The 26492-nt window shown below is 33.5% G+C and overlaps 1 protein-coding gene across 1 annotated transcript in view; it reads right to left on the reverse strand.

Moving 5' to 3' along the window:
• Nucleotides 1-26492, reverse strand: part of LOC111513928 (nuclear cyclophilin protein Moca-cyp) — a 111386-nt gene that overhangs the window by 34230 nt on the left and 50664 nt on the right. Inside the window, 1 exon segment of the mRNA XM_074170314.1 lies at nt 18656-19112. Within this exon segment, the coding sequence (XP_074026415.1) occupies nt 18656-19112 (457 nt within the window).

Genomic DNA, 26492 nt, shown 5'->3' on the forward strand with positions numbered 1-26492 from the left:
AATCTCCAAACTTTCTTCGATATTCCAGACTATCAAGGTTGCAAGTGATGTTCGCGTCTCCAATCAGTTGGATGGCTCTTTTCTGAATGGAGCTTCAGCAGCTTCAGGGTGTGCTTAGGGGCGGAGCTCCATACATGAGAACAATACTCCAAAGAAGGTCTGATCTGAGCTATATAAAGCATCATAGTTGCTGAGGTGTGTACAGTTTTCTGGTTCGAAACACTGTTCCAATATTTTGAGAAGCAGCCTTTGCATTCTAGCTACATAATTGTGCCAAGACATATTGGTGTCCATTTTAACCCCTAACAAACTTATCGAAGCAGAGAGCGTTATATCCGAATGCCATATTGATGATCGCTCAAGATGTTGAAGCCTTCCAAATTTGAGGATTTGGTGGTTTACGGCCTTCTCCATGATTTTTGATATAATTGATAGCAAAGCGACTGGTCTATAGTTATTTGGAAGATTCTTCTTTCCCTTTTTTAAAAATTGGCTGAACGCGAGCAATCTTCCAACAAGAAGGAAAAACCCCCTTCTTGTAAGACAGGTTGAAAAGTCTGCAAAATACTGGTGCGAGTTCATTTGCGCACTTTTTGAATACGATAATTGGATATCGTTGATACTTATATAAAAACCATTTTAAAAATACAGAAATGTTAGTCTAATTCTAAAATCCAGACAGATAGAATCAATTTATTACTACAATTTTTGAGTTCTACCGTCATTTATAAATTACTAACACCTTCAAGGAAAAGCTACATAATTTGTATGATGGTGATACAATATAAAAACAATTATTATGAAAGATTTCAAACTTACTGTTAGTGAGGTTGGCTGTGTCGAAAATAATGTTACATTTAAACTACATTAAAGAAGTTGACTCCTCACTGGATACAAAGAATAATATTGAACGTAAATTTACTAAAAATCGGTATTTGTTTTAAAATTATGGATTACCGGTAAAAGCGATGTGGTTGAAGAACAAAGTGAGAGACAAAAAACAATTTACAATGACAGCTGTCATGTAATTCAGTTTGAAAAAGTGTGTTAGTTTGTCGATGATAAAACTATGGAACAAAAGAGAACTATTATGGTGCAAGTGTGATCAGAGACATCTGCTGTTCTATAAGTAACTCAATGAGAAAACCCAAAAATCAATCGGACATAGCACACTCAAGAAAGTGACAAACCATAGACACGTGTTTCGGGCTTTTGGCCCATCATCAGTATGGTGAAGCCAAGTGTAAGGATGGGCAACACTTGGTAACCAGCAGAAAGATATACAAATACACGCGGCCACCAGCAGGACCCAGCGGCACATTTGTGGTTTCAGTTAGTAGATCTTGTGTTCACAAGAGACCTATCAAAATTACCACGCAGCTATAGCTACCTGCGTGACATATATATATATATATATATATATATATATATATATATATATATATATATATATATATATATATATATATATATATATATATATATATATATATATATATATATATCTAGAAAGGTTAATGCAGTCAAGCTGCTGGAAAATAATTCCATGAAAATCAAAAAATAAATAGATAAGTACTCTTTGATCATTCCCATATTGATTTCAATTTAAGAGCCACCGGTATACAGCTGTTTCAGCCTATTGGGCATCGTCAGTACCGGGCAGGCGGTCCTCGATTGAAGACAAAATGAGAAAAAACCAAGAAAGTACTTGATAAAAATAGCTGCGTAAACGCAAGCGAAACATAAGTGGAACCACCTATTGGTGTGACACCCAAGTCAACTTGGGTGGTGGTCAAACCACCAACACTGACATAAAAACTTGGCAAGTTGACTTGGGTGTCACACCAATAGGTGGTTCCACTTATGTTTCGCTTGCGTTTACGCAGCTATTTTTATCAAGTACTTTCTTGGTTTTTTCTCATTTTGTCTTCAATCGAGGACCGCCTGCCCGGTACTGACGATGCCCAATAGGCTGAAACAGCTGTATACCGGTGGCTCTTAAATTGAAATCAATATGGGAATGATCAAAGAGTACTTATCTATTTATATATATATATATATATATATATATATATATATATATATATATATATATATATATATATATATTTAAAAATCCTCAGCATCATTTTGCGTCCATCAATAGGCTCGGTACATTACATTTTGCATCCGTGACCGTATATCGGACGCAAAATAGTCGCGGAAAAACAGATTTTAAACAGATCTGTCTAGATAAACAACTGAAACCAACCATATTACAGGTTCCTAACGGATATATTCATGGCTTGGCTCTGATATAATTGCCCTTCTCTCTTTACCAGATGTCAGTAATAGACAAATCAGTGGAAGTAAGTTAGTGCCAAAAATGACAGTAAATATTCATTTTTAGTTCATCTCAAATCCGATTGGAAGCGCGAGCGTATATACATAATGTATATTTTAACTTCACTTCAGGCATTAAATTGACTCCTATCTGACCAAAAGTCGTGGCAACCCTGTAATACCCATTAAACGTGACTTCGGGACTCCCAGATCTGAATTTTCATATATTTGTATTGAAGTCTGAAAAGTTGAAGTTGATGAACTATTAAAAAAAATTATAACAAAAGCATTAGCAGTTACGGTAAAGTTATAAATTTGATCATTACCCATTAAAGTTAAAGAAAAGAAAATTCTTAATGAAGTATCCAATATTTCGTTCATACTTCAAACATGTAATATATAAAGTTCCAATATCTTTATGATTAGTCGAGAATAACTATTTGTTCGGTGGAATGGCCGAGAATAAGCAATAAATTGTAAATTTATTTACGAAATAAAAATTTCTTCCAGTACTTTAGTCAAAAATGATTTTAAATTGCAAATTTGTAGGTAAAATTAATTTTTGAGGCTTAGATAAAAATCTATTGTCAACTTTAAAGGTTGAAAGTTTGTACTAACTTAAATCCTTAGAAAATTCTAAGTATTCTTGTAAAAATAAATAATCCAACTAAAGTAAATCTATTTAATAAAATATTTTAAAAATTAAATTTTGAGGGGACAATCAAAATAGATTCATTTTTAATCAAAGTTAGTGTTGAGAAAGTTATTCGAATATAAAATGTAAAAATAATTAGAATAAAATAAAAAATAATTTATACTGATTTATTGAATTAAATAATTGTTTTGAGTAAAAAACTTGCAAAATTTCAAATATAAAAATAATGTTTATTAAAATTAGAAAGTAAATACAAAAATACCAAAATCAAGTTATTTTTATAAATAAAATTCTTGCTGATATTCAAGCTATATGATCAATAGAGGAATAAGTTAAAATTTTTCGTAATCTAATTTGACTTAAACCTAAAATTCCTCTAACTCTAGCAGAAATAATGATAATAAAAACAAAAAAATTAATTGTATCAATATTATACGTTAAAATAACTGTAGGAATTAACTTTTGCCAAGTTAATAAAGGGAATGCTATTCAATTTAAACCTTTTATAACTTCACGGAATCAAGAATGCAATGGGGTTATTCCAATGTTCAATAGAAGGGCTGAATTAAATATTAAATTTATGAAAAAATTACAATTTCTGAAAATGAATTCATTTGAATTATTTACTATGAAAATTGAAAATAAAACAACTATATATGCCAATCTTTGTGTGATAAAATATTTTCTTGCTGATACAGAGGGGTATAATCTTTGCGGGGACTTCAATAAGGGGATAATTGAAAGAAGATCAATTTCCAAATCAATCCATATTTCGAATCAATAATATGAAGAAATAGCAATCAGAGAACCAAAAATTAAAAAAAAAATATTTATAATTATAAAGAAAAGGGTAAAACATTTATAAATGGGGTATGAAACCAGAAGCCTAATTAGGTTTATACATTTTAGTATTAAATGTACAAAAAATTTTTATATTTGTAGAAATGGGTAATGCCATTAAACGTAATTTGCGAGAGTGGTGGTGGGCAATATCACACATGATTGATTCTATCAAAATCATCCTTTTGTCAAGCATCGCGAATTTTTGGCTAATTTAATATATTAGAGAAACTCTGTGAGGGGGTTTTTCTCCTTTTTTTTTTCCCTATACTTTTTTTTATAACTCATACCAATGCCTTTATTAGAAAAAGCTTATGTAATTTTTTTACGAACTTTTGGCACATAGTTTTTTCTGGCATTTTTTTTTATTTTCATAGGAATTTTCTGGTAGAAAAATTTTATCAGAAAATGTCATATGAAAAAAAAATACAAAAAAATGCATAAAATTACATGATATTATCGAAATTATATTTAATAATAAAGTAGGTACTAAAAATTAAAAATAATTTATATATTGATAGAAAGGACAAATATATTTATATGTATATGAAAGATATATACTATATCTGTTTTAAAATAATATAAATAAAAAAAAAGAGGGAGGTTATATTACAATATATGTACTTGTAGGTATAGGGGCTCAAATTGGTATCCAAATGCTTAGTTGAAGAAAAAAATATATATAAATATAATTATGTATGATTAAAATAAATATAATAAATTATTAATAAATACAATTTTCATATAATAATATAAAATTATTTGAAAAATAAAAGGTTTCTTGTTCCTCAATATAATAGAAAATCGTCATTTAATTATAGAATAAAAATCATATAAATTGAATTACTGCAAATGACAATTCATTAGTAAAATTTATAAAAATTAAATTTCAAAAGTTTTAGGTGTTAAATTTGTTAAAAAATGAATGATAAACAAAATTGGTTAAAAAAATATTTTTCCAAAAAAAAATATGAAAAAAACTTTTTAAAAATGGTATGAGTTATAAAAATAAAAAGTAAAGACTCAATTTTGAGCGATTTTGTGGGGGGTGCCTTTAAATAATTGCAAAAATTTGACTTGGTTTCATAGAATTTTTGTAATGGGCTAAAATGTTTTCGAAATGTGTGCAAAAATGTTTTTTTGCAAAAAATGTAAACATAAATTATTAAAAATGTTCAATCATAGGATTTTGGGGGCGAATTTCTATTTAAACTGTAAGGATAAATTAAGCGTTAGTGTTGTATATAAATTAGTTGTGATAGTGAAATATTGTTGAAAATAAATTTGTTTAAGACAATTAATTCTTTAATTCGTTACAATACTACAAAATAGAGCTTTCCCTTGATAGAACAATTAACTTTTCTTATGATCATACATTAATAAGTAATAATGATAATTATTACTGCATTAGTAGACCAATTGATTTAATAATAAGATTATTTTTAAATAAATTTTCACATCGATACTTATTAAAAGGACAAACTATTGAAATTATTATAACTATCTTACCTACAATTACTTTAATTTTTATTGCTATTCCTGCCTTACGTTTAATTTACATTTTAGATGAAAAAATAAAAATAAAAAAAATGAAAGCAGAGATTCCATACTTCACGACACGTTTCGATTTTATTAGTATACACCATCGTCCTTAAATGAAAACTGATGAGTATTTCATTTTCATTTTTCATATTACTTTTTCACTAATTGTTTGAACCATTTATTTTCATTTCAGACCACAATAATTTGTTTTCTTAAGAAATAAGGTCGGTAGCCGAGCGGTTCGACGTGGGTGCTTTGTTCACTCTCTCAATCGACCGATGTGTGAGTCGATGGTTCTAGCCGCAGGTTGAACGATCGATTTTCACTTGCTATCGTTCAACCTGTGTTAGAACTCACACGTTAAAAGGTAAGACCTCGTTAGTCCTTAGCTTGCACAAGTTTCGACTTCTGAGGGTTGTCTTTCGTAGTAGTGTAACAGCTGCTCAACGGAAAAACATTTTAAACATACATATTTAAGTGTTCTAATATTTTTTCAACTTCCTTTCAATTGTTCATTTAATTTTATTTTCCTTCCCAATTTCGATAAGCATTTTTCTATAACGACTATCTCAACTGAATATTTTGGACCACTTCCTTTATTGATCCAAATAACTTGACTATTGACATGACTATTAAGAATTTCGCTCACTTAATTAGATAAAATTTTGTTCTGAATTTGGATGTTGGATTTATTTAAAAGCATTCTTCATGTTCATAACTTTTTCACAAAATTTTCATAAAACTTTCGTCCTAACATATGTCGGGAAAGACATAAATGAGAGTGGTGAAATCTAAATTTGAATTGGTATCTTACGATTTGATTCTTTGGCAACATCGCCGGATGCAAAATAGTCGTTATGTACAAATAATATACATTTGCGGATGCAAAAAAGTGCTAGACATGTGAACAAAATATACAGAAGGAATCAATATAGATAGTAAAACGAAAGGAAGCAAAATCCTCTTGAAAGTGAAAAAATCATATATTATTTTTTTGAAAATAGAAAAATTTGAAATAGTGTCTCGGTTCTGAAATTAGATAAATATTCAATACACGCAATTATATTCATCCTAAAGACATTATTTCTGGTGGACACAAAATGCCCGAAGGATTTATATATATATATATATATATATATATATATATATATATATATATATATATACATCCCGATATCAATATGGCATCCATACATTGAATGCGCTGATAGGGCGTCCATCATAATTTGAAGAATTTACCGAATATATTTCATGGTAAGTACTAGAAAACTGATTTCTGTAGGCTGGCATGACATTTTTACCACCATAAAAAAATTGAGTTCACTATTGATTCGATAGTAGAGCGTCCGTCCGTCAAACATTCATAAGAACTCCTCAGTATACACCATCATCAGACATCTGATTGATAATAGGGAGTCCAATAAGTATATTTTCATACATGAAATAGATTATTGGGAATCCTTACAACGTTGCCAATATTTACCGCATTAAATGTAGGCAGCAAGTGGGTTTTAATTTCTTCACATCTGTTTTTCAACAAGCGTTGTGCCAACGACAAATTGCGTATGGATTTCAGGTAGCCGGTATGTATTTCATTTTTACATAGGTACCAAGTGATATTGACTGATCATGAAAAGTTTATTCCATAACGAAATTTTCAATATCATTCGATAATTTTTGTCTTGGTTGGCATATTTCCATTTTAACACTGTATGATATTTAAGCGAGCCGAATATAATGATAGGAGAAGTGAAACCGACACATGCATGGTGTGATTATTGAAAGTTCAACTTTAATTACAAAAAGTTCATTGTATATTTCCATTAGAAAACAGCAAGAATTCAAAGTATTCAAACTAGTTGAAGACGCCAAAATGACAGACGATAGGATAAATAATATGAATTACCAAAGAATGTAAATATTCACGGCCGTAGATGACAGTGTAAAATCTGTTTTTCAGCGTTTGCGTGGTTTGCAGGTTTTTATGCCTGACGTTTCGTCTACTACTGCGGTATACATTATCAGAGGCGATGTGGTAACGGTTGCAAAGCCCGAGTTCGTGGTCGAGTTGTTGTTCCCGTTAACTGAGTTATTGAGCATTGAAAAATTTGGTTGTTGAAAATTGGACGTGCCTGAGTGTTTTGTTGAGCACAGTCATATTTACTCAGTGTCATATTTATTCCATTTGGCTGATACACACTACACAGGATAGCCATCTAGAAGGCATCAAGACCTGTCAAGATTCATTTCCGTGTATGGTATACGATTTTTCGAGTCATGCATTTTTCAATATTTCTTTAAGGACTGACCTAAATATTTTTTAATTTTTTCTAGAGTTTTTCGTTTTTAATACGCTTTTATTAGGTCGACCTGTATGTATGTATGTAACTATGTAGTCAAATCTAAGAAAACTAATTTAACCATCTTTTAAAGATCGTAGCGTTATGAAAATTGGCAGTTTTATGTGATTTTGATGACAATATGGTAGGTACTCTGGAGCTGATCTGATGATGGAGCCGGAAGATAGGCACTAGGATTCCATGATGAAATATCGTATCATAGTCGTGTTTGGTCTTGTAATGAACGTGAATCTCTTTTTATCAATGTGCTCCACAAGATCACATTATAAAAGTTCAAAAACATTATATTTTGTTCATTATGATTTTTTTTAGTAACATAACATATTGTTTTAATTTTTCTATATATTTATCATTATATCCTGTTTCTGTATCAAATAAAGACATTCGGTAAGTTGAACAAACTGTTTTAGCGCAATTTGTTTATAAATTGTGTATGACCGTATGGGAATTCAAAAAATTTTTATCTTCATAATATGATATTCAGAAAAAAATACGATTTTTAATTGTTTATGAACGTTTTTTTATATATCTCGAATGTTCAAATGATTATCCGGAGAATGTTTTCTATTTTGAAAATCATAATTGACATTTCTCTACAAATTGACAGAAACATTTTTCATAATTAATTTTATCATTTATTACCAAAACAATTTATTATTAACGCATTCTTAACCGTCAGAGTTAGTATCTGAGTTTGATACGTAGAATGCCTGAATCAGTTTTCGATATACTGGATGGTTAGTATTTTGTTGATCAACAATCATGCCGTACTCGAAGTTGAAATTGTCATCATCCCAACAACATCGGATGCACTCATCACTGTTTTTCTACTGCTTTAAGTTTTACTGCAGTTAGATACCTACTATGCAACTACAATGAACTAGTTTCAGTAATTCTAAACCTGCCAATGATTCTGGTGTTTTCATGGACAAAAAGAGAGTCTCAATTTTTTCTCATCCCCAATCTGTAGCTGTTGTAAGATTGTTCAGCTATGTTCGAACTTGACTAGTCTGATCAAGAAGTGCTTTTTTCTTCTTCAGCAGTCTCCGAAAATTATGGTTGAGGTGTCATTCGATTCGGAATAGCGTCTAGAAAGTTTTTGGGAACGGACAACTTTCGGAAATGAAAATAGCAAAAGTTATAAACAATTTAGTGAAAAATAAAAAACGGGTTTAGTTATTTCAAAACTAATTGAGATTTTCAAATTCGAAAATAGGAAGAAATTTTCTATAATAAAGTCTTAACTCCCGGAACTGTATGACCAATATTTATAATTTTCCCGAAGCCCTGAAAATGAGATCGTAATCGGATGTTTGGCCGCCGTGAACCGTGCCTGTTTGGGCCGTTTTTACAAAAAAAAAATTTGGCATATAAAATTTATAAATCAAGGAATGAAAGAATTCAGGCAGATACTCAAATGCTAAATTAACAATAATCTGTCGGTGAAAATGTTTATTGCAATTATTCGATTTATTACGCTATTGTTAATATTTTTATTTTCACCACTAGTTGACAATTTTTTTTTAAATGTTTTTAAATGTTTTCAATTATTTGGAACAAAAAAAAAATTGAAATTTTTAAAATTTTTCATTGTTTTATAAATAAACAATTTGTAATAAACAAATGAATTTTTTCATTTCATTTTTGTTCTTGTTGCAATTAATGAATGAAAAACAACCCTGTATTTTTTTTTAATTTTTTTAATTTTTTATCGAATTTTATAAATTTTGGCGCTCTATAATCAATCTATTTTTTCATCATTTAAATTATTATATTCATTAAACTAATGGAGATACAATGAAAAATCGCTAGACTCATTTTTTCTCCATTAATAAAAGAATATATTCAGCTGAAGTTTGATTTTTTTTATAAAATTATTCATTCGAATTATTCTAATTTTTTACAAATTTTTTTTTTGAAATATTGACAATTAGTGGTAAAAAAATTGTAAATTAACAAATGCGGTTTTTTGCATTGCACACGATTTTTCAAGAAACGCTATTTTTTTTTAATCATAATTTTTATTAAAGATTAGGATCCAAAATAAATTCAAATATGTTATAAACGCATTTGTTTATAACAAATTTTTAAACAATAGGCGATGAAAAAAATATTTTTATGTAGCTTCTGATTTGAAAAAAAAATATACTAATAATAATAATCAAAAAAAATTGTTCTTCGATTATTTAATAAACTTTTTAATTCAAAAATGCAGTAAATGGTTAATAAATAACTGAAAAATAATAATTTTTCAATATTTTGGAAGTAAATCAATTCCTAACCGTTATAATCATAACTCTATGGAAGGAAAAAAATTCCACACTTTTAGTTTGAAAAATATCACACTTGCAATAATGATAATCGAGTGATAAAAAATTGTTAATTAACAATAGCATAATAAATCTAATAATTGCATTAAAAATTTTTTACCGACAGATTACTGTTAATTTATCTTTTGAGTATATGACTGAATTTTTTCATTCCTCAATTTATATATTTTATATGCTATAAATTTTTTTTTGTAAAATTAACCTAAACACGCACGGCCTACACGCGGCTAAACACCCGATTTAGAGCTCTATTTCAGAGCTCCGGGAAAATTATAAATATTGGTCCTACAGTTCCGGTAGTCAGGACTTTTCGATAGGAAATTTCTTCCTCTTTTCGAATTTTTTTTTTTCGATTTTGAAAATTCCAATTAGTTTTTAAGATATTTCCAAAAAACTGGACCCATTTTTTATTTTTCACTAAATTGTTTATAACTTTCGCAATTTTCATTTCCGAAAGTCATTCCGAAACATTGGCAAATGTTTCTCTGAAAATAGCTCAGCATTCTTGGATTATTCTTTCCTTCAGTGGCTTTATTGAATCAGATTGCGTCGTCTTTAAAACAACCTATTTTAAGTAAGTGGCCCAGAGGAAAAAATCTAGAGGAGATAGGTCCAGGGATGTGAGAGGCCATTCAGTAGAATCTCTTCTTCCAATACATTGATCAGCATAATTATTATCTAACCATTGAATAACTGGAACTACAAAATAATAAGGTTCCCCATTCTGTTGAAAATGTAATACATTTTCTTTCAAAGATAAATTGCCGTGTATGTCTCTGTGATTCTCTAATTCATGAACTATCCGAGGTTCGATAGATCTTTCTAGCATGTGATCATACATTTCGCCATTTACATTTTCTTCTATATACAGTGTGTAACAACGAAAACCACAGAGCCGTTTTTGAATATAAAAAGTAAGATTTTCAAAAAAGCTCGGACACGTCGATTTCTAATTGAAGGGGGACACCTTTCAGACTAATCAGATTTTTTGTAGTACGCACCCCCTCAGAGAGGTGCGTCCGACGACCTTTATTTAGATGGGGAAAGTAGGTCGAGTGGCACCTTGTTTTAAAGGTCTTTCGAATACCTTCACAACTCTGTTAAAAGAAAATTTTTGTAACGATTAGTTTTCGAGATAATTTGAAGTTAAAATTGCCATGTTGATAATACATTAGACAGACCACTCGGTAACTTGTATGCCTAAATAAAAAAAGTTTTAAGCAGTTCGTCTTATCAATTTTTTGTTAAATAACAACGTTCGATTGTTTTGTTGAAACGGGTCGTGTATTGTTATTTGTTTAAACATTTCTTTCACTACTGCCGAAAGGGTTTCAGTTATTGCTTCATTTTTTGGCAACGACCAAAATGCTAATAAAACATCAATTTTATTTAACGAGCAAAAACCTGGTAAACACCTAAGCAGAAATCACGTTCTGGATTTGGTCACAAAATTCAGGGAGACAGGTTCGGTTTTAAATGAAAAAAGTGATGTTCAGAGAAGGGTAGTGAATGACGATAATGCGATTGTAGTGTTTGGTCAAGTCATCGCCAATCCCAGGTTAAGTACCAGAGGTTTATCCGCAATGGCAGGAATAAGCCATATGATCGCATGGAGAATCCTTAAAAACCACAAATACCATCCTTACAAAATTAAACTTGTTCGTGAACTCAATGAGGATGATTTTGACCGAAGACAGGAGTTTTGTGAGGGCATGAGTGAAATATTAATGCAAAATCCCGAACTGCTTTATAACATCTGTTATTCGGACGAAAGCTCATTTTATTCAAATGGTTGCGTGAACCGTTACAATTGCCGTTATTGGTCGGATGAAAACCCAAGACAATACGCAGAAATACATACCCAACATCCCCAAAAGTTGAATATCTGGGCCGGAATATTAGGCAATCATATTATAGGTTCATTTTTCATTGATGGAAATTCAACCGGTGATTCTTATTAACAACTTCTTGAAGAGGCAATTCAACCTTCATAAGTAGGTGCCACTCAATTTACCTAAAATGTAATGGTGGTAACCAATCCCATCCCCCGGAGAAATCTCCTCGTAATAAACAAATAATTCGACATCAAATGGACACGTATTAGCAGGTTGTCATAAAAAGCAAAAATTTATTTTTTTTATGAGAGTTCTGAACGTAACTTGCACCTTAAAAACAATTTGATTTATTTTAAAAAGAGTTGAACTCAATGCAAATACCTTTAAAACTTCAAATTATCTCGAAAACTAATCGTCACAAAAATTTTCTGTTGACAGAGTAGTAAAGGTATTCGAAAGACCTCTAAAACAAGGTGCCACTCTTCTTCCCTATCTATTCCTATCTATTATCGAGACGAATAAAAAAAAATAGAAGAGGCGTAAAATATTCAAGTCTTAATATTAATGCTACGATGGTAAAAATCATGTTTTTGAAAATTTACTAAATTAATAATAGAAAATAAAATTTATTCTGAATGAATTCTTTTATTTGATGAACCAAAACTTACTGCATCGAATGTAGCTTTGAAGAGTACCATTGAAGAGCATATCTTAAGAGCTTTCAGATAATGTATCACAAGTAGGTGGTTGCCTTTCAAAAATATGAAGTTGTGGTGGCTGGGGGCAAGGGTGTGAGAGAAAAAACAAGTTAATCATCACATCATTTGTTTCTCCCTTTGTATTATGAAAGTTGTTTTCAGCGATTTCTTATATTTTATTTGGTTGCTCAGAGATAGACCTTGTAAGTTTTCAAATTGTCACCCTGTGTATGAAACCGGCGCCGACCTACAAACATACCAAATCAACGATATTTCTAACAAATCATTGAGACTTCCCTCTCGCAAAAACTATTGCATTGTTGTCAGTTATATGGACGCCTCATATTCGCTCACATGTATGAAAAATATACGGCACAAGTATACGCGTACCTCCCGAGCGCCACCAAAATAAAAAAGACTCAACTAGAATATACGCCAATACATATAATTTTGACAATGAAATTGATAAATAGGCGCCCATCTGAAATTTTGTCAGATGGAAGATAGGGAACCTCTGAACTGCCTGGCATGGTGAAACAATTCGGCGTCCATATATGGACGCCTCATTGAAACCGGACGCCCGATTGATAGAAAATTGTAAATGTACGGAAGCTCTATTGATAGTTGGATATATATATATATATATATATATATATATATATATATATATATATATATATATATTTAGAATTTCAAATCCTCTAAATGTTATTTCTGAATAAATTTTATATATATATATATATATATATATATATTTTCTTTAAACCATAAAAATTTAATGTGTGACACTTTTCTACATAATGAAAAGGACTTTTTTTGTGTTTCTCAGTGAAATTGTCGACTTTTTAATATAACCTCAAGTTAATGTCTTGATAAAGGGAATAAACATTCTCGAAAGCTCGACCATATAACAAAGAGTATTCTTTAAACAACAGCCCAGCAATTTTTACTGCATCCCCAACATTATTCAGTATTTCTTATATATATATATATATATATATATATATATATATATATATATATATATATATATATGTATATAAATCAAAAGGGGTTAATTCGTGGACAGAACACTCAAAAAATGGAAGGACTCCAATTCGAACATTTATTGAGCCATTAATTTTTTTGTGTATATAAATTACTTATTTCGAATTTTCATTACAATTATAGTGTTCGTTTTGGATGTTATTATTGCCATCATTTCTTTTTCTGCCAATCAAAACACATATAATATATTTTTGTTGTAGATATGGTTCAGATAATCATAAAAGGTTTTCTTATTCGAAGTTCATTGTAGAAAACTCTTAGAGCAATGGAAATATGAAAAAATATGAATAGGTACCTAAAAATGAGAAAAACTTTCTAAAAACTCTGCGGTACATAGGGAGACGTGAAAGTTGCTATTGCGTTTTCATTCAACTCAGTCAACCAATTTCCAGGGCCGTAATTTGAAAGGGAATAATTCACCCAATTATGATCAAATATTACCGAAACATCCCGAAATATGAAATAGAATTTTATTTCTCAGTATGAAGTGAACGTCTACGATCCAAAAACTACAACAAAAAATACAGGTTGGTATTTAAAAATTCAAAGATGGGGGTGGCCCAAGTCAGATGATACCCTATATAAAAGATTCATGGACATATTTTGATAGCCCACATCAAGTGTTAATAGCAAAATGTGGACAGATTTTCAATATGTCTGCGAATAAAGATATAGGCAAAAAAATATATAAATATATATATATATATATATATATATATATATATATATATATATATATATGTATATATATATATGTATATATATATATGTATATATATATATATATATGTATATATATATATATATATATATATATATATATATATATATATATATATATATATATATATATTACAATGTAGGTCTTCACGGATGGTAGAATATGATGTGTTGTTCTTCCGGGTGTTCATCCGTTGGGTACTATTCGATAGTCGACGTTTCGCCATCATCTCAGATGGCATTATCAAGACGAGTTACTGCTTCGCTTCGAGAGGTGTAACTGATGTTAGGTTCTTCTTGTGGTGTTTTTATATGGTTTCGCTTGCGTAAGTTGTATGGATTTGTTACCTGTTTTCCTACCTGACGGTTGTTGATGGCTTTTGGTAGTTCTCCTACCTGTTTTTCTACCTGAGGGTTGTGAATGTCTTCTGGCGGTTCTCCAACCTGCGATGGTTCATTATCAATTTGTGGTTGTCTTTGGTGGTTGTTTTTAATTATTGATTTCCAAATCCTTGGGATGTTTAGTGAGTCATCCCTTTTGTTGATGAGGCCTTGCTTTTCGATTTCGATTGCTTCCCTGATTTGTCGAATTCTTGGGTTTTGCACCTGTGCTATCTGTTTCGTGGACTCAAAATTAATCTTGTGACCTGTTTGTAGATGGTGTTGAAAGAGGGCAGAGGAGGTTTGTTTTGTTCTTATCGAGTTTTTGTGCTCCTGGGTTCTGGCAGATATACGTCTGTTGGTCTGACCGATATATTGTTGTCCACAGTCCTCGCATGTGATGCTATATACTCCTTGGTTTTCTAGGGAGATTCTCTCTTTCGGTCTGGGCGGCCAACTGGATATCGTTTTGTGTGGTTTGTAGGTTGTCCGAATGTTTTTACGTCTTAGTATTCTCCCGATTTTGTCGGTCACACCTTTGATATAAGGTAGTGTCACAGATTGTCTGTCGTGTGGAGAGTCTTCTCTTGATCTAGGGGATGTTTTTTTGGTTCTTCTTTGTCTGTCGATGGCCTTTTGAATGATCTTTGGTCCGTAACCATTTTGTCGCAGAGCCGTTGTTGTCTCCTCCAATTCTGTTGCCCTGTTTGTTGGAGGAATTGGAGGAGACAGCAACGGCTCTGCGACAAAATGGTTACGGACCAAAGATCATTCAAAAGGCCATCGACAGACAAAGAAGAACCAAAAAAACATCCCCTAGATCAAGAGAAGACTCTCCACACGAAACGATATTCAGTTGGCTGCCCAGACCGAAAGAGAGAATCTCCCTAGAAAACCAAGGAGTATATAGCATCACATGCGAGGACTGTGGACAACAATATATCGGTCAGACCAACAGACGTATATCTGCCAGAACCCAGGAGCACAAAAACTCGATAAGAACAAAACAAACCTCCTCTGCCCTCTTTCAACACCATCTACAAACAGGTCACAAGATTAATTTTGAGTCCACGAAACAGATAGCACAGGTGCAAAACCCAAGAATTCGACAAATCAGGGAAGCAATCGAAATCGAAAAGCAAGGCCTCATCAACAAAAGGGATGACTCACTAAACATCCCAAGGATTTGGAAATCAATAATTAAAAACAACCACCAAAGACAACCACAAATTGATAATGAACCATCGCAGGTTGGAGAACCGCCAGAAGACATTCACAACCCTCAGGTAGAAAAACAGGTAGGAGAACTACCAAAAGCCATCAACAACCGTCAGGTAGGAAAACAGGTAACAAATCCATACAACTTACGCAAGCGAAACCATATAAAAACACCACAAGAAGAACCTAACATCAGTTACACCTCTCGAAGCGAAGCAGTAACTCGTCTTGATAATGCCATCTGAGATGATGGCGAAACGTCGACTATCGAATAGTACCCAACGGATGAACACCCTGAAGAACAAAATTCAATTCAAAATTCAATTCAAAATTCCTTCAGATTCGTGATCAGGACTACCAACTTACTACGAATACACTTTTTTCCTGAAAAAATTTCAGTCCTGAAAAATCCGAGTTTGTCTCACTTCTTATGGAAACACCCCCGTATCTTCCGTAATATTCGAGGTGGAACGATGAAACTCTCAGGACTGATGGAAATGCTCAAAATGCACCTACCACCTGAATGGGGTTGGCCAAAGTGATATACACTGTCCGCCACTCGCGATGGAACACCCCATTTTTACGGTAAAACATATTAGGGGGCAAAATAGGCTCAAAATTCCTTCAGATTCGTGATCAGGACTACAAACTTATTACGATCACACTTTTTTCCTGAAAAAATTTCAGTCCTGAAAATTCCGAATTTGTCTCGCTTCTTAGGTGGTAGGTGCATTTTGAGCATTTCCATCAGTTCCATCAGAGAGTTTCATCGTTCTACCTCAAATATTACGGAAGATACGGGGGTGTTTCCATGAGAAGTGAGACACACACACACACACACACACACACACAAAATATATATATATATATATATATATATATATAAATATAAATAAATATAAATAAATATAAATAAATATAAATAAATATAAATAAATATAAATAAATATAAATAAATATATATATATATATATATATATATATATATATATATATATATAAAATAAAATTATTGATAACTTTTCAAAATGTAAATAATATTGATGTGCTGTTGTTCTTCTTATTTGATAGTGATTGATAGTGACAGTTCTGGTCAGGTTTTTCTATGTTTTTGATATTTCTTTTTTAGTTTCATCAAAAACTCATTGAATGAAACCGATTTAACATTAATATTGTTTAGGGCCCGAATTTCAATCCCTTCCTGCTTGTATCTAGTACCACAAAAAAAAATAAAAGAGCTGAAAATAAAAGGTAAATTCGATGTCACTGTTTGGCAAACAGAAAATATAAACCAATATTATTTTATCGATTTGATATTGAGTGAATCCACAAAGATTCGGGAGTAAGATTTTCTATTGTATTTTCTGGTCTAAAAATAAGTCGTTTCTGATTAAGGTCCAAAATGAATTTGGTGCTTAGGTGAAATATTTTATACATGCTTTTAAAAATTAATAATTCATATATCCAAGGATGTTTTAAGTCGGCCTAATAAAATTATTAAAAAAATTGAAAAAAAAAACACTGAACTTACTATGCAAAGTGTGTCAAGAGTATGGGTACACTTGCTTCTTTAGTTGAGATGGAAAAAACTGCTCAAATAAAAATTGTAGAGGGTACCTAATGGAAGTTATGTCACAGAAATGTGATTTACCAAAGTTGTATTTTTTAAATGGAACACAGTATCTTTTCATTCGATTGATTTCTTTCAGGATTGTTTTTAAAAACTTAAAGTTGTTTGGGTTTATACTGGGTGTTTTGGAAGATATTAAGACTATGTTGGTAAAATTATAAATGAGAATTGGAAATACACTATTCTCGAGCATATTTGCTCAATCCGTTGAGATTGAATAGGAGATATTGGGTATTGAATGATCCCATTTTGTGTCATATATGTCACCAAAACTTACGAACCTCCTGGTATAAACCTTAAGAACCGTATATTTTCAACTGCTTCATTTAAAAAACCCAATTCTGGTAAAACACACATTTATTGAATACCCTGTATATTGATCAATATTGTTGAAACATAGTTTTCATCTTTATACTACTACTTGGGAGCTATTGACTTGCTCATTTCTGTCTATATCATTTTCTAAAAAAACTGAAGTCCGCCTATCATAACAATAATTACTCATAAGTTGGAAACACTTATTTATTATGTAAAATGAAAAATAAAGTCGCTATTATTATTATCTTTTTATGACACCCATTCCAGCAATCTTTTTATCTGTAGTAAACGTCTCTTACTGGATTTATATCATATTCTTCTGAGTTGTCTATAAATTGTTTGCCTCCTGTAATTCAGTTGGATCCAGTGCCTCACATTCACTTTTTTGGATTATTGAGCCTCTTCCTTTTTGTTGAAGCAATGATTCAGTTCTCTTCTCGGACAAACTCTTTATAAAGGTTTTCTCTTGTGTGTTTTCGTACTAGTCTGTATGTTTCTTATAGACCCACTTTCCAATCTTTTTTTCAGCTTTTATTTATCTCTACAATTCTTATTTTTGACATTGTTTTTCTATCTCAAGAAAAGCAGCTATCGTCCACCCATACATCGTTGATGTCCCCTGTATATTAACATTTTGCTTCTTAAATTAACTTAGTTTAATTTTTTAGTTCTTTGGTTTTTTTTCTATGCAATCACTATAGGGAGATTAGAAACTAATTGGCATACAGAAATCTGTTCAATTTTCACAAGTCAACTTACCTAAAGCCATAGCTAGAAAATCTGATCGCTTATTGATAGCTTCAGTTTCGCGATGCTCTTGTTCAACCAGTTTCATCTCATTATGAACTTCCTCCTCTGTTTTAAACACGTTGTAAGCTCCTGGCAATGGATATTGTACCAAACTGGGTATTAATTTTTTAGTTACATCATTTTCTTCTTCACTTTGACCCTCGTAATCGAGAGCATTGTAATCAACCCCTTTGTCTTTGGGACACTTCATTTGCGGAGTGAAGGACTTATTGCTAGAAATGTCCGGAGTACCACTTCTTTCTTGAGAAAGTTTTCGGTTCCCCTTAGTAGTCTTCTTGAGTTCGAGACGTTTACGCTCGGCTTCTAATTTTTCAAACTCTGAAAGTTTAATCACTCTTGATTCTTCTTTACGCCAATGAATAGGAGTTACACTTCTTGATCGGCTTCTGGATGGAGTTCTGAATCTCTGTAAGATTTAAATTCAGTTATGTGAAAATGCAAACGAAAATATACAGCATAATTTCATTAATCCAATTCATATATTTAAAAAAAATTCTCTGTATGGAAAAATGGCCCTGTTTGTTTTTATTTATTTTATTTTAAGTGTCATAAATATAAAATGAATGAAAATATAACTTTATTAACGTTGTGATTTATTTATCCATTTTATCAACTTAGTTTCATGTATGGACCTGGTATTATACAATATGTCCATCAAGCATGATATTATTAGTAATATAAACAATATTATTGAAAATTTTCAAATCACATGAATGTTTCATTCTGAGTTAACCTTTCATAAGTTTTATACTTTCCCTTCAACCATTTTGGAGTAATAGCACCCCCTTTAAAATGTTTAAATTAAACAAAATATTTGTGGTAGCACATTTTAAAAAATGTTCAATTACCTGTTACTAATAATAGTGAGAATAATAATCCGGCACCCCCGGAAACCGGAGGCATAAGGTCACCCATTGGTTTAATATGGATAATCTAAACTTTATGCCACTGGAGAAAAGGATCTCCATCAGTCATTGAGGGTGGTGGAAGAGTACACGCCTACTATCGGTATAAAATTCGGGACAGACAAATGTGCAACGGTCTATCTCAAATGGGGACTATGCAGGGATTACGGAGAGGGAGGTGGAAGCATCCTGCATCATCTGGTGGGTATAGGGGTTCCCAACACAATGTGCACAATCTCCTGCGAGGCAGAAACTTGCTATTATACTCTGTCCATCTAAGCAACAGAGTGTTCCAAAATATCATCATGTATAGTGCACGTGATCTGCCAGACAAGGCTGCTTGTACAGAGCCGCACTAAGGAACGACCGAGTTTTTTTTTATAATTTGCGGCTGGGTATAGGATATTTTTAGGTGTAGTGTAGGGACACAAATCAGCAGTTTCTTCAGCCTTATCAGTACTAGACATTTTAAAAAATTAAAACTTTAAGTTAACGTATATGTACACACCATGGACGTTAAAACGTAACTGACGATTCCGACACTGTAACATGAATTCCGTCAGCAGATTGCAGTTAAATCTGATTGGCTATTGTAAGGAGACTTGTTTATCTTATCCAATAGATACAAATGTGCGTGGTGATCATATTTTGATCACGCATCTATTTTTGTTTGTTGGATGGATATAGTTTAGTATGTCCAGCATATGCGGTCTCAGCCTATATAAATTTTTTTAAAGGACAAAACACAAGCACTACAGGAATATTCTTGAGGCGCTCTAAAAGCGGTGCCTGTGCGAAAGTGTCGATTCACATTGGATTTGAATCGCTATATATCGATATAACATTCGGAAAAACTTTCTCAAGAAGTTTATTTCACATAAAAGCAGTTCTCCAAATGAAAGAGTTTTTGAGGTGTACTGAGTTGAACCTCAAAATGATGAGCAGCCACAGTCTGTCCCGTATTTCTGATATGTACCGCTCTTGGTGGAAACAAATATGCCAGGTCACTCGAACACTTCCCGTGAAAGTATCTATAGAAGAGAGACAAATCTCCAACCATTCTTCGATGTTCTAGACTATCAAGGTTGCAAGTGATGTTCGCGTCTCCAATCATGCGGATGGCTCTTGAAGATTGTGGTAAAAAATATGTTGGTCAAACCAAACGGACTAGGTACATAAGAGGAACATGTTTCGCGTGTTTGGTTTAACAGACCGGAAAAATCTACTGTTTAAAATTATTGATAGCGGTACATGACTACAGGTTTCTGGATGGATGTCTTTGAAAGCACGGAAATCGAAAAGTGCAGAATGAATTCTATGAATAGTGGCAAATATTCTATTTCAAACAGCACTATGTTTTTCACGTATAGTCAGTGGGCATACTTGAAGACTGGCTATAAATCAAATCATCTAAAGGAACAATTCGTTCAGGCCAGTCTCAACACCCTACACAGTAGGTTAATGCACTGACACCTGTCGGATATAATCCAACGCCCTTCGTGGTATTAGCCAGGGGAGTAGTTGTTTTCTGATAGGTGTCAGTCCATTAACCTACTGTGTAGGGTGTTGAGACTGGCCTGAACGAATTGTTCCTTTAGATGATTTGAGCACTATGTTTGGTCTTATACGTAATAATTCTAAATGAAGAACAGATAAATATTACAGATAATCACTAACATCCTTTTAATATGAGAAAAGATTGGTAACGCAGCTTCGAATATTTTGAAGTTCAGAGTCGAACGAAACATTTTTTCAATTGGAATGTTCAGTTCCTAACTTTTCTATATGGAAAAGTTCCAAAATTCTGGAAATAATTTCTAGCTTTTTCGATTCCGTCAACGATTTTGGGAGTCTATTCCAAAAATCCTCTATTAACTGTATTGCAACTCATCTGTCACTAATTTAGATGAATCCATTTTCGAAGTTACTGAATGCAATAACTGATTTTAATGCAAATGTTCGGCACACTCGAATGCAACAAAGCAAATTATAAGAATAATTACAATACTCGAAATTGAATAGAAACTAAATTCAATATCGATTTAAAAAATGCATATATATTTTACATATACTGTTTCAAAATATGTTTTTTCCTAAATTGTGTGTTTCTTTTCGACACTCGAGAGATAAACCTTTTTCAAGTCTTGATATCTAGCCAGGTTATAACTTGAAATAATCATGAAAGTTCTTTATCGATTTTCTTGTAAAAAAATGTTTCCCTTATATGAAGAAATAAAACCGTATACATCCAAATTAGAGCAGATAAAAAAATTACACGCAAACCTACATATTAAATGACAAATTATTGGTGCAACCGAATGGCAATTTTGTTAAATCTCGGGAAAAACGTGTACCACATCACATTTGTTCAATAAGGCTATAAATAAAACATTACAAAAGCAATAATTCAACTTTTACACACTGAGGAAACAAGGATATTTCCAGCCTGAACTGTGGGTATTTTAATATAATTTTACTGACAATAAAAAATTGTCCCCACGTTCGGGAGCTAGTTCATCACGTCCAACCTGTATGTATGTTAACTTCCTGGTTTTGGGCGTATTTGAAGGGGGGTTAGGTATGGCAGGTAATGTGCCTGCTCTATTAAGGCCGTGGGTTATAGTCTATCCATTCCCAATTGGAACGGCAATAAAAATGAGAGTACAGTCATAAAAATTTCTTGCCTGTGGCCTCTAGTCGCCCAGATAGTTAGTAAACGTGCTATCAAATGTAGTTGAGGAATAAAGGCTCGGCTAGCTGGACTGGCTGAATACTAATTTTTTGTCTGTTAGGGTAATTGATCTCTAGAAAAAGTTTTCAACTTTTACACCAAAGGTTCCAATCTCATCGTGTAAACCGATTTTTGTGAAAATCTTAGTGTTTTTGGGTACTTTCATCAATATGGCTTTCTGGGGACCTTTTGAAACAAATGATAACATTACGTGTGAGGAATCTGTGTCAATCGACAGAGATCCGGAATTTGAAAATAAGGACTTACATTTTCAAGTTCAGCGAGTAATTTTAAATATTCATGAATGCTTGAAGAAGGAAAATTGTCACACTTCACAGAATGCTATTGTGAATAGAATATGTGAGTTAACGAAACTATCTCGTTATTGTGCTTTGAACACACCTTCTTCAAGGGAAAAACGTGTTATAATTTTGCATGCCGGGAATGCACTCCTCAAACTGAGTCAGTTTGAGGAGTGCCAGAAGATGACAGTACTACCAACTGTCGAAAGCGCTCGCAGATAATTAACAGAAGATATAAAGCTTCAAATCCTTTTTGTAGAATTTAATATTGAAATACTCAAAATAAAGGAAAATATATATATATATATATATATATATATATATATATATATATATATATATATATATATATATATATATATATAAATACGAAGGTTATCGAGTGTCTTGATATAGATAAAGAAGTTTTTAAATCGGACATAGCACTCAAGGAAGTGGCAAACCATAGACACGTGTTTCGGGCTTTTGGCCCATCATCAGTTGCCCATCCTTACACTTGGCTGCACCATACTGATGATGGGCCAAAAGCCCGAAACACGTGTCTATGGTTTGCCACTTCCTTGAGTGCTATGTCCGATTTAAAAACTTCTTTATCTATCTATATATATATATATATATATATATATATATATATATATATATATATATATATATATATATATGTTGTTGAGTTTTACCTGAGTTCTTCTTCTTCTCAGTTGACCTCATCTCCCCGTTAAGGTATCGAATATGAAATCTGAAGTTTTCACGGATAGGAATATGCTGAACTGGTTTTTCCGGGTATTTGATCCGTGTATGTGATATTATCTCTAATTTCACCGACGTTTCGACAAAATCTCATTTGTCATTATCAAGGTGTGCTGTTACGTGTTCAGAAGTTTGTTGACCTTGCTCAACTCACTTCTTACTATAATGGTAAAATGGTATTCGTTACGTGTTCAGAGATAGAGTAGTCCATAAACCCTCTACTACCTACTATTTAAATGTTGTTGAGTTTTACCTGAGTTCTTCTTCTTCTCAGTTGACCTCATCTCCCCGTTAAGGTATCGAATATGAAATCTGAAGTTTTCACGGATAGGAATATGCTGAACTGGTTTTTTGTCGAAACGTCGGTGAAATTAGAGATAATATCACATACACGGATCAAATACCCGGAAAAACCAGTTCAGCATATATATATATATATATATATATATATATATATATATATATATATATATATATATATATAGAATATATATAGATATATATATATATATATAGAAGTACTTGATGATTCCCACATTGATTTCAATTTAAGAGCCACCGGTAGACAGCTGTTTCGGCCTATTGGGCATCGTCAGTGCCGGGCAGGCGGTCCTCGATTGAAGACAAAATGAGAAAAACCAAGAAAGTACTTGATACAAATAGCTGCGTAAACGCAAGCGAAACATAAGTGGAACCACCTATTGGTGTGACACCCAAGTCAACTTGCCAAGTTTTTATGTCAGTGTTGGTGGTTTGACCAATCAACCGACAACCGCGGTAGCAGAAATTTGGGAAGCTAACCTGAAAAGCCATCGGAAAACGAATCCGCATGTTTCTAGAAATGATAGAAAGGTTAATGCAGTCAAGCTGCTGGAAAATAATTCCATGTCTACCGGTGGCTCTTACCGACATACCAGAAAATTTAGAACCCGCAGACGTCGCCAACGATGTGACAAAACAAGGGTTTACTGTAATAGAGTGTCACAGGATGACCTCAAGAAGATATAGGAAAGTACTACCACTGTTTTTGGTGAAAGTACCAAAAAACGAAGAAAAGATTTTTGCGCTAAGAACATGCGTAAACTTGATAGTAAGGGCAGAACCCTAAAAGAATTAATAAGGGACTGGTATCCCAATGTCATCGATGCCAGTTCTTCGGCCACTCGCAGAGATGTTGCCACTCGATGGCACGCTGCGTCAAGTGTGGAGAGAACCACGACATCAGGGAGTGTAAAAAAAACAATGGACACGCCGGCCAAATGCGCGAACTGTATGGAGGCGCACCCGGCAAGCTACAGAGGCTGCAAGATGTTCCCGAGGCAGAGAACATCAGCTTGGAACAAACCCAGAGAGGCGGAAAGACCGACACCGAAGCCACAACAGCAATCGGCTAAAAAAAACCCAACAAGACAACCACCAGCAAACAACAACGAAAATGACCTAGTGAAAATACTTAGCAGTTTGACAGTCGAGCAGCAAAAGATCGCGCAAGCGGTCTTAGCCGCACTAATACAAGTACCCGCCAAACAGTAATACCAGTACGAGTGCCTGGCAGACTAGTCATAGGATCGTGAAACATAAACGGTTTCACAGACAGAAGAAACGAGCTACTGGAGCTACTGTCGCGTCTAGAAATATACGTCATGGTACTCCAGGAGACACGGATAAGAAGCGAAAAGAGCTACCGAATCCCAGGATATAATATATATAAGACAGATTGGCTAGGGGGGCGCAACGCCGCAGGGGGCGTTGCGCTACTAGTAAAAACAGATCTAGAGCAAAACGAAGAAAGAAAACCAGATGTCCAAATCGGAGAAGTAGTAGCGGTCAGAGTCAACGTGAGACGCTACGAACAGCTGAGAATATCGTCGGTGTACCTACCTCCTCGAAGTAGAAGACTAGAAAGAACCGACATGGCAGAACTATTCCCAGATCACCATCCTACAGTGGCCATCGGCTACTTCAACGCAAAGTCGCCAGACTGGAACTGTAGAATTGCAAACACAAGAGGCAGAGATATAGTAAGATTACTAGAAGAATTTGAGAACATCGAGGTAGTAGCACCTAACAGTCCAACGTACTACCCGCAAGCAGACGCAATCCCAAGCATTCTCGACATCGCACTTGTACAGAACATCGATACTATGGAGATGGAACTACTAGACGAAGGTTCGTCAGACCACAACCCCATCCTATTCACAATAGGAAGGGGTGAAGTAGAAACAGATAACCCAACAAGGCGAGTCATAGACTGGACAAGATTCCAGCGAGCCATACACGATGCGCTGGGTGAGATACCACGCATCGAGACAAAAACAGATCTGGAGAACGCCACGAACCAGCTTCAGCAGGCGATCATACAAACAACAGAAAGAAGCGCGCGGGAAGTCCCAGCCACGCGCTATAACTTCCAAGAGCATCTTCCACCAGAAACGATGGAACTGATCAGAATAAGAAGACGCCTGAAAAGAGAGTACCAAAGGACACGTGCACCTATGGACAAAAGGTGCATGCAGAGAGCAAATAGGATACTGAAAGAAGAGCTGAAAGCGATCCGAGAAAGACAATGGACTACCCGTCTGGAAGAACTGACCACAGAAGATCGATCTGCATGGCAAATGCAGAAAAAACTCAGAAATGGACCTCGACGACCCTGCCCACCGATACACGGCGAGCAAGGAATTGTCTACACTGACCAGGAGAAGGCGGAAGCATTCGCGGACAACTTCGAAAGGCAGTGCAGAGAGAGTGACGTCCCGTTCACAGACGAGGTAGACGAAATAGAGACACAGGTGAAAAGAACGGTACGGAGGCTTAGACAACGGACAGATAACGCGCAACACCTGGCCCCGACATCGCCTGAGGAAGTGAAGGACATACTGAGACGTCTTGCCACTCGGAAAGCACCAGGCCCAGACAATATAACAAATCGAGCACTGAAAGTGCTGTCGCGAAAGGGTATAGCAGCCATAACAAATATCATAAATGCTATACTCAGATTGCAACATTTCCCGTATCCGTTCAAATAGGCAACGGTAATCTACATACCGAAGCCCAAGAAGAACCACCTGTTTCCAGCGAACCACCGACCAATTAGCTTA

The sequence above is a fragment of the Leptinotarsa decemlineata genome, unplaced genomic scaffold, assembly GCF_025532065.1.
Source record: "Leptinotarsa decemlineata unplaced genomic scaffold, Ldec_3_MD MMD2_P_RNA_scaffold_8, whole genome shotgun sequence".
NCBI lineage: Eukaryota > Metazoa > Arthropoda > Insecta > Coleoptera > Chrysomelidae > Leptinotarsa > Leptinotarsa decemlineata.